The sequence below is a fragment of the Mesoplodon densirostris genome, chromosome 9 (genome assembly GCF_025265405.1).
Source record: "Mesoplodon densirostris isolate mMesDen1 chromosome 9, mMesDen1 primary haplotype, whole genome shotgun sequence".
Taxonomy (NCBI): domain Eukaryota; kingdom Metazoa; phylum Chordata; class Mammalia; order Artiodactyla; family Ziphiidae; genus Mesoplodon; species Mesoplodon densirostris.
In genome coordinates this window covers 28,039,945-28,058,128 of record NC_082669.1, presented here as the reverse complement: position 1 = coordinate 28,058,128, position 18,184 = coordinate 28,039,945, and the positions used below count along the sequence as shown (strand labels likewise).

The 18,184-nt window shown below is 51.6% G+C and overlaps 1 protein-coding gene across 5 annotated transcripts in view; it reads left to right on the top strand.

The window, feature by feature from the left end:
• The window catches only part of TNS3 (tensin 3), a 235,501-nt gene that overhangs the window by 201,209 nt on the left and 16,108 nt on the right, over positions 1-18,184 (top strand). For all 5 annotated transcript variants that reach the window (XM_060107511.1, XM_060107508.1, XM_060107513.1 and 2 more), the window contains 6 exons: positions 5,805-5,976; positions 7,272-7,870; positions 8,580-8,666; positions 12,418-12,549; positions 16,046-16,141; positions 16,874-16,951. In XM_060107511.1, coding sequence (XP_059963494.1) covers positions 5,805-5,976; positions 7,272-7,870; positions 8,580-8,666; positions 12,418-12,549; positions 16,046-16,141; positions 16,874-16,951 — 1,164 coding nt within the window. The remainder of the gene's footprint in view (positions 1-5,804; positions 5,977-7,271; positions 7,871-8,579; positions 8,667-12,417; positions 12,550-16,045; positions 16,142-16,873; positions 16,952-18,184) is intronic.

Here is an 18,184-nt window from a genome sequence, read left to right as displayed (position 1 = left end):
TTGATGCTTCTAGAAGAGAGAGAGAGACAGTTCATCCTTGGGAGAGCACTCCTAGAACTTACTGAAAATGGTGACCTTAACCCATAGAGCACATTCGTATGATGTGATTGTGACATAAAGATTTACAAAAGAAAAAATTCAAGACCCAGAAAGTATGTGTTTATCCATATGGGGGCTGTTGATCATTTCCTTCTGTGTTTGTAGAGCATCTCTGGGGCCAGAGATGCAGGACTTTGATTTTTGGCAAAAAGCATCTAGCGCAGCATTGTTTTTTCAGTCTTCCAGGGTTTTTCTCTACTTAATTGACATTATATCTGGCTGCCTGCCCATCTTTCCCTTGCTTTCAAGAAGATTGGTTAAGTGGTCTGTTGTTCATAGACAAATAACTAAAAAATTATAAGGTAAGAGCTCCCTTTAAAAATCACTACTATTGGACTTCCCTGGTGGCGCAGTGGTTAAGAATCCGCCTGCCAACAAAGGGGACACTGGTTCGAGCCCTGGTCTGGGAAGATCCCACACGCCACAGAGCCACTAAGCCCGTGCGCTACAACTACTGAAGCCCGGACACCTAGAGCCCGTGCTCCGCAACAAGAGAAGCCACAGCAATGAGAAGCCCAAGCACCGCAACGAAGAGTAGCCCCCGCTCGCCTCAACTAGAGAAAGCCCCCACGCAGCAACGAAGACCTAAGGCAGCCAAAAATAAAAATAACTAAATAGGGCTTCCCTGGTGGCGCAGTGGTTGAGAGTCCGCCTGCCGATGCAGGGGACACGGGTTCGTGCTCCGGTCCAGGAAGATCCCACATGCTGCGGAGCGGCTGGGCCCGTGAGCCATGGCCGCTGAGCCTGCACGTCCGGAGCCTGTGCTCCACAACGGGAGAGGCCACAGCAAGTGAGAGGCCCGCGTACCGCAAAAAAAAAACCCCAAAAAACCCTAAATAAATAATTTTTTTGAAAAGTACACAGTATAAAGCCTACAAAATTTAAATATCTAATAAATAATTTTTAAAAAATCACTACTATTGAATTTCCCATATAGTCTTGCTTTTTAAAATACTTTAAATTTAGAGGTAGACAGCAGAAAGGGGACTGTTTTTTTTTTTTTTTTTTTTTTTTTGCGGTATGCGGGCCTCTCACTGTTGTGGCCTCCCCCGTTGCGGAGCACAGGCTCCGGACGCGCAGGCTCCGGACGCGCAGGCTCAGCGGCCATGGCTCACGGGCCCAGCCGCTCCGCGGCATATGGGATCCTCCCAGACCGGGGCACGAACCCGTATCCCCTGCATCGACAGGCGGACTCTCAACCACTTGCGCCACCAGGGAGGCCCGTAAGGGGACCGTTTTACCTATGAAATGTTTTATGTAAACCTGTGGTAACCATAAAGCAAAAATCAAGAGCTGAGACATGACACATAAAAAAGGGGGGACTGAGCAAATCACCATAGGTGGAAACCACCAATTTACAAGGGGAGACAGAAACAGAAGGAAAAAGAAACAATGGAGAGATAAATTTAGAGCTAAAGAGACTCAAGAAATCATCTGCTCTGATCCTAATTGATGGGATTCTGTGAATGAAGAACGTGAGGTCCCAGAGTTTGAGAGTGTGTTCAGTGGTCCATGTCTTGTGGTGGAACCCAGACTAGAACTTGGGGATCTGTGCGCTCCTTCCCCAGCAGCCCCAGTTTCACACCTAGAACTAGAGTGAGAGAGAAAAAAAGGTTTGGTAATGTTCCATTTTGCAGAACTCTCTCAAATGGTGGAGAAGGGAACTTCCTGGTTAACTACATCATCCCAGGAGGGAAGGTCGGAGGGATGGTGATAGATATAGATATGAAAGATAGGTAGATAGCTATAGATAAAAGATAGATGAAAGGTGAACCGATAGATAAAAAGATAGATGGATGATAGATAGATAGATAGATAGATGCATACACATGTACCATTTGGTCTATCAGAATCCCACCAGCCTTCCAGGATTCCATCAATAGATTTTCTCGTTCACTTCTAAAGGCTTATTGTGAATATGCCAGCCAAAGGTTGAGACTGTTTAGATAGATAAATAACAAAACTCAAGTGTCTTCACCTGGATAGGCAAGAATAACCTTGACCTCAGCTAAATATACTTTCTTTTTCATTAAAGGTCATATAACAATTTAATGGCAATTTGTAACTATTAAGACTGAGTAATATATGAGTGAATAATTTTTATACATTTTAAAGATTTTTTTATGTACCTAGGAGACAGGAAAATGTTGATTTTTTTTCTTTTTTTTAAATGTCACATGCCCTGACTTTTGTTAGTAAGTAGTGGTTCCTGCATCCAAGAGAAGAGGCATACAGGGATGAACCTTGATGTGTGGGCCCCTCCTTTATTTTTCTGCCCGCCCATTCCCTTCCCGTGAGGGCCTTAGCCCCAGGCTCTGGAGGACAGTGAGCTGAGAGCAGCAAGGGTTCCCTTTCTTCTTGTTAACTTATACTGTGTGATGTAAATAGTGGTGACCAGAGAGCAAATGTCACCCAACTTCCCACAGAACCTCCTGTAGCAGCCCAAATGGAGCATAAAAATAGGCCTTTTGGAAAAGAGCCTGTGACCCTCTCTCACCCTGTTCTGGGTAAAGGAAGTGCAGGAAGGGGAAGCAGAGGGGAGATGGTGGGCTGGACATCCCGGGAGCCAGAGGGAGGCCCCCTCCTCCCAGCCCTCAGCCCAGGACGCGCAGAGAAAACCAGGAAGTGAGGCGGTCGATTTCCAACCACTGAAGGTATTATGCGGCCTCCTCTGGGCGTCAGCAGGAAAGGGAAAATGTGAGAATGTGGTGAGGAGGAACAGACTTGCCACTTTGCCGGGATGATGCCAGGGACCCAAAAGAGCCCAGATCGGGTTGGGCACCAGAGCTCTGATGTGCACGGGGTTTACAGCAGGGACCGTGTGGTTCCTAGTCCCCCGACCATGTAGACACACCCTAACGGGGGCTGTGGCCCCAGAAGTCTGACTACCCTGGAGCCCCTTATGTAGTTGGTTTAGGACAGACAGACATGCTCTCTGTGGCATCCGGGGCCGAGGAAAGCCTGCCGGCCGCGGGCTCAGGAGGAAGGCAGCCGGGACCAACGCCTGCACACTTGTCACCTGCAGGACCTCCCTCATGTTGGAACTCTCCCCCGCCCCCGTGGCTGTCACCGCACCCCTGAGCCTCCTTCTGGGTCCAGAGCTGAGAAGACGGAGGCCCGATCCCCACCTCCACCCGGCAACGGGGCCCATGTACAGTCAGTCATCCTTCTGGAAATTTCACCTATCGTTCAACCGTGAACAACAAATATGCAAGTTGAACAAAAACCAACCAGGTGGGGCTTCCCTGGTGGCGCAGTGGTTGAGAATCTGCCTGCCAACGCAGGGGACACGGGTTCGAGCCCTGGTCTGGGAATATGCCACGTGCTGCGGAGCAACTGGGTCGTGAGCCACAACTACTGATCCTGCGCGTCTGGAGCCTGTTCTCCGCAACAAGAGAGGGCACAACAGTGAGGGGCCCGCGTACCGCGATGAAGAGTGGCCCCCGCTTTCTGCAACTAGAGAATGCCCTCGCACAGAAACGAAGACCCAACACAGCAAAAAAAAAAAACAAAAAAAAAAAACCCAACCAAGACACGTTCTGTCTGCTCTCGAGCGTGTGCGCTTCGAGAAATGAGGTGAATCCACGCAGAAGGGTCTGCAGGCTCGACTCACGCAGCTGATGCCTCTGCCTGGGCTTGGAGCCCAATTTCTAGGTCCTTCTTCAGCCATGTGGGTCTCCCGTTCTTACATCTCTGGATTCCCAGCAGGGCCGGTGGCCAGCGCCCCACTGCCTGGAGAGTGAAGGGTGTACCCTTACCTCCCACGAGGCTCCCACTCCCCGTGCTGTTTGCATCTCTGAGCACGTGGTGGGGCCAGGAAGCCAGGGCCTCCACTCTAAGATGCTTGGCCCCCACCTTAGGAGTTAAATCCTGTTGCCCGGGCAGAGGGCAGAGGCCGATCTGACCAGAGGGAACAGAACCCAGCCACGTGCCCCAGAGTTGGCTCTAACTGAGTTAGGAACAAAGCCACTTTCATGAGAAGCACTGTGCTGGTTGTTTTCTGGAACAGGCAGCACGATAACGGCACAAAGTGGGATCTTATTTCCCCCTGGCTTCTCCTCCTTGGCTGGGGCTCTCGGGCGCCGTGGGAGTGTGGTGTGGGATTACTGAGGTGGCCGCGGCCCTGGGACTCGGCCAACATACAGCTCCCGTCACTGCATGGGGACCACCAAGAGCAGCCTCAGTCCTGGAGGAACTGATCCTGCGAAGAGCTGCTGTGTGCACGCTCGTGCCACGTGCTCTCAGGCGCGCCCGTGACACGCTCAAACAGCCCGAAGGCAGGTGCGCTAGGCTTGAAGGATAAACCGTTTTTCGGATCCCATGGTTCTGTGCTACTCCCTGACGTGGGGTCGTAGGGGCTGCTTGGCACCTCTATCCTCCTCCCACTTTTCGCGCCAGCCTCCTGAACCACATTTCTACACTTTGCCCTGCCCTGTACTTTTCCATCGGTGCCTTTGTTAACTCATTCATTAATTCATAGCATGACTGACCTGAAGCTCCCACCAGCTGCCAGCTCAGTGGAGGGGCCAGCAGTGAACACTGGGAGCTTCTCCTGCCCTATGAGCACGGAGCCCGTTTCTGAAACATTTTCAGTTTAGTTATTTTGAAGTCTGTATATTTTAACTCCAATGTTTGTATTAGCTGTGGGTGTTTTTGCTTTTGTTTCTTTTTTCTTTTTCTTTTTTTTTTGTTTTCTTTTTCATGTTTTTGTTTTGTTACCTGGAATGCCTGATCAGTTTTTTTATTAAATATTTGATATTATGTCCATAAAATTATAGGTAGATTGATAGATGCATAGATGTCAGATAGATAGATGGGTGGATAGGTGACAGATGGTTGGATAGATGGATGGGTAAACAGATGGATAGATGGGTGATAGATGGGTGGATGGATGGATGGATCGATGATAGATGGAACTGAGTAACGCGAGTGATATGAAATGTTTTCAACTTTATTATTTTCTGATCAGTCCTCCCTTGTTTTAAGGCAGAAAGCAAAATAACCTGTATTTCTCACAATATTATTTTATTGACCATGGTAGATTTGTCCAGTTCTCAAAGCTTAGTTTTAAAAAAAAGGCAAAATAAAAAAAAAATACCCAGAAATAGTGGAGATGCTAGGCTGTGAGCAGGACGGACATCTGGTCAGCCGATCATGTGAAGTTCCCTGCGGTGTGTGGGTGTCAGACAGGCAGGCTTTCCTGGTGCTCAGCTTTTCCTCCTCCTGTGACGGGGGTCAGGCCAAGTGGTCTCTGCACCTCTTGGGGGTGGAGACACTGCAGGCAGGGCCGTGCTGGCGGAGGGAAGTGTTAGCCGAAAGCATGCGACCCAACCTGGGGCACACAAAGTGCCGCTGGTGGGGCACTTTATGGAAAGTGGGTCTTTTCTGTGGTTTGCACAGAGGCCTTGCCCTTTCTAGAGTGGGAAATGGCTTACCTCATCAGCACAGTAAGTATATCAGGGCAAACTGTTCCGCAGGTGAGACACTGGGCTCCCTCCCGTCTCACTAAACGAACATCATCAGTGGATGATGCTCATCAGTACGTGTTGAAAGCGCGAGCAGGGACTGGCCAGGTGTTTCTCCTTTTGGAAATGTGCCAGGCACAAGGACGCTGCCCTTGGTGGAGTCGGGGCACCTCCTTCTACTGCAGGAAGCTTCCAAAGTGGCACTGCTTCTTACAGCCTGCTCGTGTTTCCTTGATCCAGAACCACGAGGCTGCCCTGAGATTCTCGGTCACGCTGTGGGGATGTCAGAGAGCCCCGTTGGACCCAAACCTGCGATGCTCCGGGCTGACATGCCCACGGCGCCCTCCTTCCAGCGGGCGTTCACGTCCTCCTGCACGATTTCTGGCCACAGCCCCAGCCAGCGGAGGGGGAGGTAAGGTGGCCTTTGAACCAAACACAGGCTGCTCTTACAGAACCCAAACCCAAGCACCACGGAGGGAAGGGGCGGGGGCTCGTCCTCCACATGACACCGGGCTGCCGCATGGATTGACAACCATCGCTCTTCAAAAATGCAGTCAAAATAAAAACTCCCGAGTCCACCCCCACTGTTAGCAGGCGGAGTGCTCAAGGAACACACTGCACTTAGAGTCTGGGCACAGTGGCCAGTTCAGGACCGAGCATCCGTGAAAACGTTATCTGAGCTGAGGCTGGCAAGGGGGTGCAGTGGCCAGGCTAGGAGGGGGCCTGCCCGGGGCTGCAGATTGGGGTGGACAGGGCAGGCAGGACGTGCTGCACTCGGAGACATGGAGTTGGTGCAGGTGTTCGGGAAAGCATGGGGGTGCAGGAACACCCCTCAGTGGGACTGGAGAACAGAAATGCTGGGCCACAGAGACAGAGAAAAATGTCGTATTTCTCCTTCACAAAGGACTGCCACTGAGCAAATTCAGATGCTCAGGGTAGGAATCATTTCTTAGTATTTTACTTGTGGGCACATTGCTCTACAGTTACTTACCACCCTTAATTCCACCTCCTTTCTCTTTACAAAAAAAAGGGGGACATTGCATATCAGAACTTGACATCACACACAGCGCAAATACATGTTTGCTAGCATGTTAGCTGTCTTTCTATATTTTGAAATATAGAGTAATTTCCAATATTAATATTGGAATTGCCCATTTTCGATACGGCAGTCTCCTGTGTATCCTTAATCAGCTGGCTGTCCTGCAAGCACTTATGAAAACTGACTGTGTCAGGCACGTATGTCCGGCATCGGGGAGAAGAAGAGAACGGGGGGAGGGAGGTTGAAGCAGATCCCGTGGTTGATACATGCGTGGTTGGGACCGCAGGGAGGACGCAGCTAATCCCTGTGCACACGGGGACACGGGCTTCAAAGTCAGGACACAGATGAGCTACGTCTTGAACTGAAGAGAAGAGGGGACTTTGCCAGGTGAACAGCGAGGAAGGAAGAGGCACACAGGCTGGGGAGGCAGGGTCAGACCACCACCCACCCCGTCCCTGAGGCTGTAGACTGAGCATCTGGGGTCAACAGTCAGATGGGAGGCTGAAAGGGCAGGGCCTGAGTTCAGATCTTCAGGGAGCATCGCACTGCTGCAGGGGGAGCCTCGGCACCCAGCCTCCCCATCCCCGTCCCCGTCATGTGGGAACCGTTGCTAATTTCCAGGCATCTCCCTGGACGTGTCGTTCCCTGACGGTTTGTCTTTTGAACAGCCCTTCCTCGGCCGAGCACCAGTGGGTGGACACCAGCCCCAGGTCCACGCTGACCCTGCTGGGGAGCAGCCGGCCCGGCAAGGACGGCCCCGGGCGGCCCCACTTCCCTCCAGCCGAGCTCCAGACGTCCTTCCACGGCCACGAGCTGTCCCTGGCGGAGCCGCCGGAAGCTCTGGGCCCCCCAGGCAGCCAGGCCTTCCTGAGCTTCGGCACTGCCCCTGAAGGAGGTGGGCTCCCCCCCGGCGAGGACCCGGGGGCCTTGCTGGCCAATTCCCACGGAGCGTCCCAGGCCCCCGGCACCCCGCGGACAGCAGCTGAGGCTGCCGACAACGGCTTCCTGTCCCACAGCTTTCTCACGGTGGCACCTGGACAGAGCAGCCACCACAGCCCCGTCCTGCAGGGCCCGGGGCTGACCCTGCCCGGGCAGCCGCCCCTTCCCGAGAAGAAGCGGGCCTCGGAGGGAGACCGTTCTTTCGGATCGGTCTCCCCATCCTCAAGCGGCTTCTCCAGCCCTCACAGCGGGAGCACCATGAGCATCCCTTTCCCAAACATCCTCCCGGACTTTTCCAAGGCTGCAGAGGGAGCTGCACCCCCCCCAGGTAGGCGTGTCTCCACGGGTAGGGGACCCACCCCTGTGCTCACAGGTGCACTTGGGCAGGGACGAACCCTGGGGTTACAGCTGGGCCTGCCCAGTGAGCACCAGTGCTGGGGCTGGGCTGCGGGGCTTGAGAGAAGAATCCAGAGCCTTCAAGGGGTCTTTTCCATCTCGCTAGCCCGAAGCAAAATACCGATGCAGAGCCGCCTCGCAATTCATCCGGCTTGTGCATTTATTCATGTGAGATTCATTCCAACGAAAGAAAATGCAGAAATCTGTGGTGGTTCTGTTTTTTTCCCCTTTGACTTGGAATCAGTGTTCTGTGAGAGTAACTGTAAAAAAAAAAAACCATTAAAGAAATACATTTGAAATTTAATTATGAAATGTTTCAAATGTAAAAGGTATAATAAGACACTGACAGGAGTAAGCAACACCAGCTTTGCTCTGTGCGCTTCCTGTCTTTCTAACTACGTGTTGTTGAAATGTGTTGCAGAGGCCTGATCGCAGTGTCCTGCTGTCTTTGTGTTTTCTGTTATGAAACAGCCACTCCCTGCTCCGAGCCAGGCTTCTCCCCTGTAGTTAAAGAGAGCGCCCTCCCCAGAGCACCCCATCCTCGCCCAGGGTGGGACTTTGAATTTCTAGGTCCCTTTGAGGTGAGAGGTTGCAATGAAAAACGCCCTTCACAGTTATTGTTTTTGAATTCTGTTTTGCAGATAATCCAGGTGATAAGCACGTGTCTGTGAACTTTGTCCAAGACACATCCAAGTTCTGGTACAAGGCAGATATCTCCAGAGAGCAAGGTGAGTGGGCGGGACAAGGGCTCTGCATCTGGGAAGGAGGACCGTGGGGTGGGAGCATCAGGGTGGGAGCATCAGGGTGGGACGGATTAGCTGGAGGAAGGCCTGCACTTCATGACTCGCCTTGAGGGAAAGGCCATGACCTTTAAGTTTTTGTTGGAAAAGCTCAGTCCTAATGAGGGAGCCGGCCGGGATGGGCACCGGCCATGATCGTTCTAGTGTGTGGGGTGTAATTTCTGGTGGCTTCCACCAGCCAAGGTCTGGCCAGCGTTGCCAGTGATGACGTGATGAGAAGACATCATGGGTCCCAGCCGCTGGCCTGAGGGTCGGTGGGGGAAGGAGAGGTGTCTTTCTAACACCGTTCATGGGCACACTTGCCTGGGTCACGCTGGAAAGACAAGCTGCTGGCGGACTCAGCCCAGCATGTCACACACAGCACAGCAACTCTGGGTGCGCGGTACAGTCGGAAGACAGCTGGCAAAAATGAGAAATGGTTAATATTTTTGAGCAGCGAAGTCGTGTGTCACTTTTCACTAGAACACGAATAGAAGAGGTGTCCCAGAGGGACGCTGGCATGCCGTCGGTGGTGGTCCCTCTGGGGCAGCCCTTCAGGCGAACAGCACTCACTCCAGCAGAATTCGTGGGATCCCTGCGACGTGCTGGCCCCACTCACGGGAGCCACCGTCCTCCCTGGAGGTGACGACACGGCCGCCTGTGGGTGGGCTCATCACTCCCAGACGTCCCTCCAAAGGATGACATGGAACTGGCTGGGGCTGGCAGATGCTGGCCAGGATGCCCAGAAAGGAGCTACCCCAGGGGCTGCTCTCAGCAAGTGGGGAAGAAATCACAGCTGTTCTCTGGGCAAGTGTTTCTCAAAAGTGCCTGGATGTGAACAGTTAAATGGCTGGAAAACAGCACTGTCCAACATTGTCACTGAAATTCTTCTACTCAATTAGGCAGATAATAAAAATGGTAAGAATGTGCCTTTCTTCCCATGAGCTCAATGGACCTATTGTCATTTCCTGTGAGGGGAGCTCGCTTGGCCTGGAGAGGCTTCTGAGTCCCTGAATTGGCCTTTGTGCTGTGCACCCCCCACGTTCCAGGCTCTGTTGTGGCCAGATGCTCCGTCCTCGTCCCCTCCCCGCTCTGGTCACGAGAACCCCCAGGACTGTGGCCCTTAGCTCCAGCGCCTCATCCAGCCCAACAGACCCTGAGAAGTGCTTGTCGGGGTCCCTGCCCTAGAGTATTCTGAGCAGACCCCCCTACTCTGGCGGCTCAGCCTTTCAGACCAGGGTGAAGGCTGGGCTGGGCGGCCCCCTTCTCTGACTGAACAGCCAGGCTCCGGCTTCAGAAGAGGCAGGATTGGTTGGAGAGCGCTAGGCGGGTCCTGCGGAATGGCGATGGGAGAGCCTTCCGCACGGGGTTTGGGGGACAGGATCTGGGTGGAGGGCACCTCCCTTGGTGGCACCTGCTGGGCGGTAGCAATTACTGTTGTCATTTGCCTAATCTTAGCCACACATTTAAAAATATTTCCTTGGGGTGGACTTCATCTCAAAATAGCTAATAGGTGCATTGGGCATTGATTTTTCCAGTTGAACTCCGAAAGCATAACTTCCTCTATTTTCTAGATATTTTGTGTAGACAACACCTACATGGATGAATGTTCTGTTGGGTGTGCCAACTTCTCCAGATGGAGGAAAGCCATCCGTGGGTTTTGTTGTAACTGCTGGGATGTGCCTTTTTGTGGAAAAACTGTAATGAAATTTCAGGGAGATTCAGGAGGGGGGGAAAAGCCCTATAGCCTGTTTAGGGGCACAGTTGTTCACGTATTACTATGGCAAGATTAGTACCTTGGGACTTTTTAAAGGTGAACATAAAACCATAGGAGGAAAGTAAAGTAGAAATTAAGTATGGTTGTTCCAGCCGTGCTCTCAGGCCTCTGCCCTCGAATCCTTGAAAACACCAGCCGCAGGGAGAGAGGTAATGAGGATCCCGTGGGTGTGCACGAGCTCCTTCTCACACCCTCAACGTGGGCTCATTTCTGTTCCAGAAACAATGAGTCCAGCATCGCCCTCAGGTTCCCTATGTGGGCACGTGAGACCCTGGCTCCCTTGTGCCCAGCTGGCCTGGCTTCAGGGATGGGGTCTGGGAGGGGAGGATGGGCCGGAACAGAGCTGGCCTTCCCTCTGCTGCCCAGAAGTCGGCCTCCCATGAGGCTGGGGTGCTTTTTTCCACCACAGTGAAGTAAAATCATGACTTACAAAGAAAAAGCTCTGGTGAGGTTATCACAATTGAAAACTATAACTTCTGTAAGTGATCCTCCCCTTACTGCCTGAGATCCCCCGTGGTGTCCACCCACCCTCCCCTCCCCAGCCTTGAGTTGCTGGAGCAGCAGGTGGGTTTTCACTCCACTGTGTCAGGCTTGCACCCCCCAGGGTCACACCAAACCTGCTCCCCTTGGAGAGCGCTGTTGCTTTCTGTCCCTCGTCCCCTACGTGTGTCAGTGTACAAGCTCCTGCCTTATGGACTTGTCCTGCAGGGGCTGGGGCTGTGCCATGGAAGAGTGTATACAAGAAACCAATTGTTTCATCCTGCAGCCAAGCAAATGCCATGCCGGGGGATTGGGGCTGGAGTCGGGATGCACGGGGGCCTGGACAGAGGGCTTCCTGGGGTTATTTCCTGTGGCGTGACGGGGCTTCCTGCCCCTCCTGGGTTTATGTCCGGGCCCCCCATCTACTCCAGACAGGGCCTTGGGCTCTACAGAAAGGCGGCATTTCCATGGCTGTAATTTTCTAGTGCCTTATATTTTAAATCCCTAGTTTTCTTTTTGTAAAATGTAAAGTTTATAAGAGACATTCTGAGAGAGGTTCTGGTTACTAGAGAAAATTCTCGCCGGTATCTGGGCTGCATCAACTTGAGGTTACTGTCACCCTAACCCATCCATCCATCCCGCTTCCTTCCCGTATCCTGAGCATGGGACCTGGGGGGGGCAGACTTTGAGCTTGAAGGGGATGGATGTTCTTTTTAGGTGACAATCAGTGTGACATGCCTCCCAGCCTCACCAGGGGCAGGTGGAAGGTGCAGTGCCAGGTGCAGCTCATGGCCCTGACGGACGGGTGACGACCGCGTCGCATACGGGTTCACAGCCTCGTCCAGGCTGGAAACACTTGGCCATAACTGCTACACCTGCCTCGGAGCCACGGGACGGAGGGCCACCTACGATCCCCCTGGGGCAAATCTTGGAATTCGTATTAGATATTCAGTAACTTTTGGGGTACACTCTCACAGTCTTCAGAAAGTGGGATTGGAAACTTCTTTCCTTCTATTGAAAGTTGAGAGCGCACTTTCTAAAATCTCTAAGAAAAATGCCACGTGGGGAGACGTAGGGCTGGGCCACGGCGGGGAACGCGTGGCAGCCCCGCCTGACTTCCTGTTCCGTCACACTGTGTGTACCGGGACCTGGTCTGGGCACTTGTGCCAGTGAGGCTCGGTTTCCCAGGCTGTCAGGTGTGCGTGTGGGGTTCCTCATTTGGCCTTCATAGGTGCTGCCGGGTTAACAGGAGTCGTGTGTGAAGGCGGCACCTTTGTGATCTAAAGGGACGGGCCACCCTGTGCCCCTGTGTCCTTTACAGTCAGGCCTCCAGGAAACCTCGGGTCATCACAGAGGCTTCCCTCACCCTTGTCACGGCCCTGAGTGGAGACAGGCCGTGGCCTCCCCCGGTAGACACTCACGTCTCTCTGTTCCCCTCTGCAGCCATCGCTATGCTGAAGGACAAGGAACCCGGGTCCTTTATCGTCAGGGACAGCCACTCCTTCCGAGGCGCCTATGGCCTGGCCATGAAGGTGGCCACGCCCCCGCCCTCCGTCTTGCAGCTGAACAAGAAAGGTGGGTCCTGCCGGCTCTTCTCAGCGGCACCTCGCCTGTCAGTTACCTTTGTGCCCGTGAGATGGTGGGTGACCTGGAACAGCACTCATAGGTTTTCTTCTTCTTATTTATTTTTTCGGGTGTATTTTGGTAAGTACTGTCTTGGCTCAAGAAGGAAGGTTAATTATTTGTAAATTTTTTTTTATTGCTTTGATGGGTGATCAGATGTCAGAACAATGGAGCAAGTCCTCTGATAAGGCATCTTTGCTCCCATTTTCAGCCCTGTATGCCTCAGTTCCCTCCTGCTTCCTGTGGGTAGACATCTATAATACATTCTTGTGTGTCTTCTCACTATCTGTCCAATGCACACAAACATGCATTTTTCCTTTTCTCTTACATAGAATGTGGCATACTATATACACAGTTCTTGTTCCTACACCCAATAGAGTATTTTGATGGATTGAAAGTGAGGCCAGTGCAAGCCTGGAGTCATGAGATTATCCTTCCTTAGGGGAAAGGACAAAGCCTTCTTCCTCTCTGGTCCAACACTCTGCACAAGTGGCAAATACTAGCCGAATAACATGTAATACAGGCAAGGCTTCTTCTTACCTTCTTAATGTTTTTTGTCATGAACATAACCCATGTATAGAAGAGTTTGCGATGCCTGCATGCACAGGTAAGCATTATTATGAAGCAGACATGCATGTACCCAAACATAGGCCACCACCTTGTGGGGAAGCCCCTACATGCCCTTTCCTGTGTGTTGTAATCCATCGCCACCATTACTTTTTGGTTTCCAAGGATCCTGGATTTGACTAGGTGAGGCCCTTCCAGCGGCCCCTTGTCCTTCTGACATACCCCCCATTTGGCCATGAGCACGCCAGCTTTCTGAAACAGCAAACGTGTTTTAGGCTTACTTTGTGCTTTCCCTGCCCCAGCCATTTCTCTAAAGATCCTAGGTTCTTTTTATTGGGGAACGGTATCTAGAAACCAAGATCTAATTGCTAGGTTTGCTCTTTGCTATCGGAGTATCACTCCTTCTCTCTAGGACCTGAGCTAGGGAATGTATCATTTTAAAAAAAATTCCTGAGCTCACGTTGATACCACCTGTTCAAATACAGTATCACCAGGTCCTTTCTCACCTCTCCTTCAGGGATGAGCTCGGTTCCCAACAAATCAATACACTTACTCCCTTTCTCTGTCCCCTAATATGTGGTTTCTGGTTTATTCTTCTTTTTCTTTTTATAGCACCCTGCCCTCCTTGCCCCCCCCCTTTTTTTTTAAACCAACTATGCCATAAACTCTAAGGAAAGGGAAAAGATTCTTTCCCCCTAAATGGAGATTGTGGACTGGAATGTCAGCAAGTTACATGGCTCTTCCTAGGGCACCTGGGCTCACCTGGGTGGGGCGAGGGTGGATCAGAGTAAGCACAGATTCTGAACCTTTGGTGTTTAAACAAAATGACACTCACCCGCTTCACTCACGCTCTGTGCCCAGTACCAAATCCTGGGATGAAATCTCTGCTTAAAGCTTCCTGGAGAAAATGGCCTTGGAGTGAGTTACACCTTGAAGAATGAGATTCGGTTTCCAAGGGGTCCAGCTTCAGGCATGGCCAAGGGGTTTTCAGGAAACTTAGATGGTCGGTTTGGCCAAAGGTAGTGGTTGTGTGAATAGAAGGGAGGTGAGGCTGAGAGGAGCAGGTGATTCAGAGCCCAGATCCGTGGCTATTGTCATGTCTGGAAGTGAAGGCGGAGAAAGCTCTGTGCAGGTCAGGCAGAACAGGGGAGCCTTGGAAGTCGGGCCACAGGGCATCCAGAATTCCTGCATGAGAAGCTCCATCAAACACTCCACTGGCTTTCGAGTGGTTTAAATAGAGGCTTTTGTAGCTCAGGAGCTGACTGGGCCCTGATTGTGGAGGATGTAAGGCGTTTGGCAGGATTTGGAAACATGCTGAGTGACGATTATATCAGAAAAGAGTCTCAGGACTGGAACCTCTGAGGGTCTGTGGAGACAGGGGTGGGTGACAAGGGAGCAGAAATGAGTGCATGGCAGCTCCCGGGCTCCTCGGTTTCAGCTGAAGCTTTTAAAATTTTTTTTTTTTTTTTTTTTTTTTTACTGCATGCATTATCTTTTTGGAAATACGGATGGTGGTGTATAATTCTTACCTCCAGGCATGCATCCCACCTCTGAGGCCCACTTTGTCTCAATCTTCAGGCAAAGGCAACAAAATAGAGGATATTAGAATAGCAGACTTCAGGACGTGCAACGTTGCCAGGCGCATCCTCTGGGTGAAATTTTGTCTGGTTGCCTTGCCTTCATCCGGCCCTGGGATTTGGCATTTGGATTTCACAGTCTAAGGATAGATCTGAGAAGACAGTTGACCAGGAAAAAGCCTAGCAAGTCACCACCGACCCCTGGTACCCCGGAGACGGGACAGCGACAGATGTGTGGGGTGCTGGTCTCCGAATCCCCATGCAGCTGGATTCCCCGCTGACTCACTTCTCACCACTGGCATCCAGACCACACTCTGTGTCTGCCTTCAGTTTGGAAGCCATGGATCATTTTCCTCCCACAACTGAATGGCAAAATGTTCTTGTCCCCATTTTTATTCAGTACTGCCTTTTATGGAATCTGATCATTTCCTTTCCTAGCTATACTGCCCCTGTGAAATGCTGACACCGACGTTGATATTTGTCACTGTTGTTTAAAATAAGCATCACTGGGGAGCCTGCCATGGGCCAGGTGTGGAGCCCAAACCCACCTCTAGCAGGTCCTGCCGTCAGAAATGTTAGAAGTTACGGCAGGCAGACACGTTCCCATGGGGACACGTTCCCGTGGAGACACGTTCCCAGGGAGGGTGCTGAATGAGGCAGGACGGAAACACTGCGCAGTGTGAATGTGAATGTCTGTGGGACTCATTAGCATAGTGCAGTGACTTCTTATTCTTCTGTTTGTTGTTTGTACTTTTCCACTGTCAGACAGTTTGCCATTCTATGGCTTTTCATGATGTGCTTTCTCTTTGGGCTCGTGGGCTGGCATGAACACAGGTCTGTGTAGCAGCAATATGATTAGAGGGCTTGCTGTCAGGAGGGGCTTGTGTACCTGGCTCCCAGCTAAATCTTACCCAGAAGACTGGCACCCTTCCCGCTCTTTCCAGTGATTCATTCTTGGGCATCATGCTGTGTCTGGGTCTTTCTAAGTTCTCCTCTTAGGAGGCAAAGGAGCTGGAGGTCCATGTTCCCAGTTCTTAGCTGCTCATTTCCGTCACTGGGAATTCTGCAGTGTTTGAGGCTGTCTCCTAAGGACTCCTCCATCTCTAAGCACAGTCACTGGAGAGGGTTCTAGCTGCCCATCAGGCAGTGCTCAGCCAGCCTTCCTGCAGCCCAGCTACCAATCCTAGAGTGGTTCTTGGCAGCCAACCTACTGCGGGGGCCAGACTCTCCTTCCCTCCCTCTCATCCTCCCCTGCTCTCATTTTTTAAAAATTCTCTTCTCTTTCTTTTAAACCTCTACCACAGCTGGAGATTTGGCCAATGAACTCGTTCGGCATTTTTTGATCGAGTGCACCCCAAAAGGGGTGCGGTTGAAAGGGTGCTCCAATGAACCGTATTTTGGTAAGTGGCTGAGAGCCTGACTTGGTGTTCTGAACCCACGAGCACGCGTTGCCTCTGCTCACTGCCATCACCCCGCTGGGGCTTCACGCAGAGCATTTACTTTTCATCCCCATCCAGAGATTCCTCAATTATCATCTCTAAAATAAACTGGATATTAAATTTTCTTAAAAGCTTTCTCAAAACTAAGCAAATAAAAGGCACGGTGCTGGGACTGGAAATGCAGATTCCACAAGGTGTGGTCCAGGCAGGCGGGCAGAGAAGGGTGGACAAGGTTGGGGCCTGAGTGTGACCCCACCCTCCGGGCACAAGAGAAGCACAGGCTCCCTGTAAGGCGAGAGCCTTCCCGCCCCTGCAGGCATGTCCGAAAGACGTAATGAGCTCACAGGCAGAGCTTGAGCAAACCAAAGCATCACCTTACAGAGATGATTCGGTGGTGGTACCAGTGGGAGCTGTCTGAGATTCAGCAGACTGTGTGACTTGTTCTTGATGAATTGGTAATGATGTGTCTTTGCTGAGAATCATCTGCAGTTCCCTTTATCTGCCCCTTTGCCGTCTGCTGAACTTCTGGCTTCGTTGAAGTTTTGCACAGATTCCCACAGTAATGGAGCATGTTGGGTGCTAAAAATATAAGGGGTCACCCTTTGCAGCAGCCTCCTTTCAGGAGATAAATTGGCTGAGCAACACGGTATTTAGGGCAGTGCTAATGCCTGTTTGCTGTTCATCTCTTCCCAGGGAGCCTGACGGCTTTGGTGTGTCAGCATTCCATCACGCCCTTGGCTCTCCCCTGCAAACTGCTCATTCCGGATAGAGGTATGCTGCCGGGGCCTGAGGGCTGCTCTGGCTCTGTGTGGGATCCCCCGCAGGGTGTTGGGATCCAAAGAGATTCCTTGAGAAAAATCAGACCAGAACTTCCTTTCCATCACGTACTCTGTGGGTAAACCCTGAATAGTTCAGCCAGGTCAGGTAAGAGGAGGCGGCTCGCTGCCCCTTCAGCCTCCGGTCATGTCTTTACGTCATGGCTTTGTGAAAAGTTTCCTTGGAGCCAAGATTCTGTAGCTCAAAGTTACAAAATGCCTGGACTCAGAGACCTTCCAGGTCATTTACATTTAAATTTTATAATTCTACAAAATCAGCAAAGTGTTGATATTGTTGACGTTAGGTGCTGGATGAGCTATTGTCTGTACCTTTGTGTTTGTTTCAAAATATTCACGGTGAAAAGACTTTTAAAAATAGCACCCACAGGGCCTCCCTGGTGGCGCAAGTGGTTGAGAGTCCGCCTGCCGATGCAGGGGATACGGGTTCGTGCCCCGGTCTGGGAGGATCCCATATGCCGCGGAGCGGCTGGGCCCGTGAGCCATGGCCGCTGAGCCTGCGCGTCCGGAGCCTGCACGTCCGGAGCCTGTGCTCCGCAACGGGGGAGGCCACAACAGTGAGAGGCCCGCATACCGCAAAAAAAAAAAAAAAAAATAGCACCCACAGCAGGCGATTAGGCATATCTCCGCTTTCCTAGACAATCTCAAGTTCGCATAATTGTATTATATTCCAGAAACATGATTAATTTAAAATACAGGCAAATGTGACTTACCTTTTTTTTTTTTAAGGGAATTCGTTTATTTTTATTATTTATTTATTTATTTATTTATTTATTTTTGCTGTGTTGGGTCTTCATTTCTGTGCAAGGGCTTTCTCTAGTTGCAGCGAGCGGGGGCCACTCTTCATCGCGGTGCGCGGGCCTCTCACTATCGCGGCCTCTCTTGTTGCGGAGCACAGGCTCCAGACGCGCAGGCTCAGTAGTTGTGGCCCGTGGTTTCTAGTGCGCAGGCTCAGTAGTTGTGGCGCACGGGCCTAGTTGCTCCGCAGCATGTGGGATCTTCCCGGATCGGGGCACGAACCCGTGTCCCCTGCATTGGCAGGCAGATTCTCAACCACTGCGCCACCAGGGAAGCCCTGACTTACCTCTTAAAATGTAATTGTTCATATAAATTAATTCGGAGGTGAGAAAGCTATTTTGCTGGGCTGTGCCATCCCAGCTTTTGCTTGGAA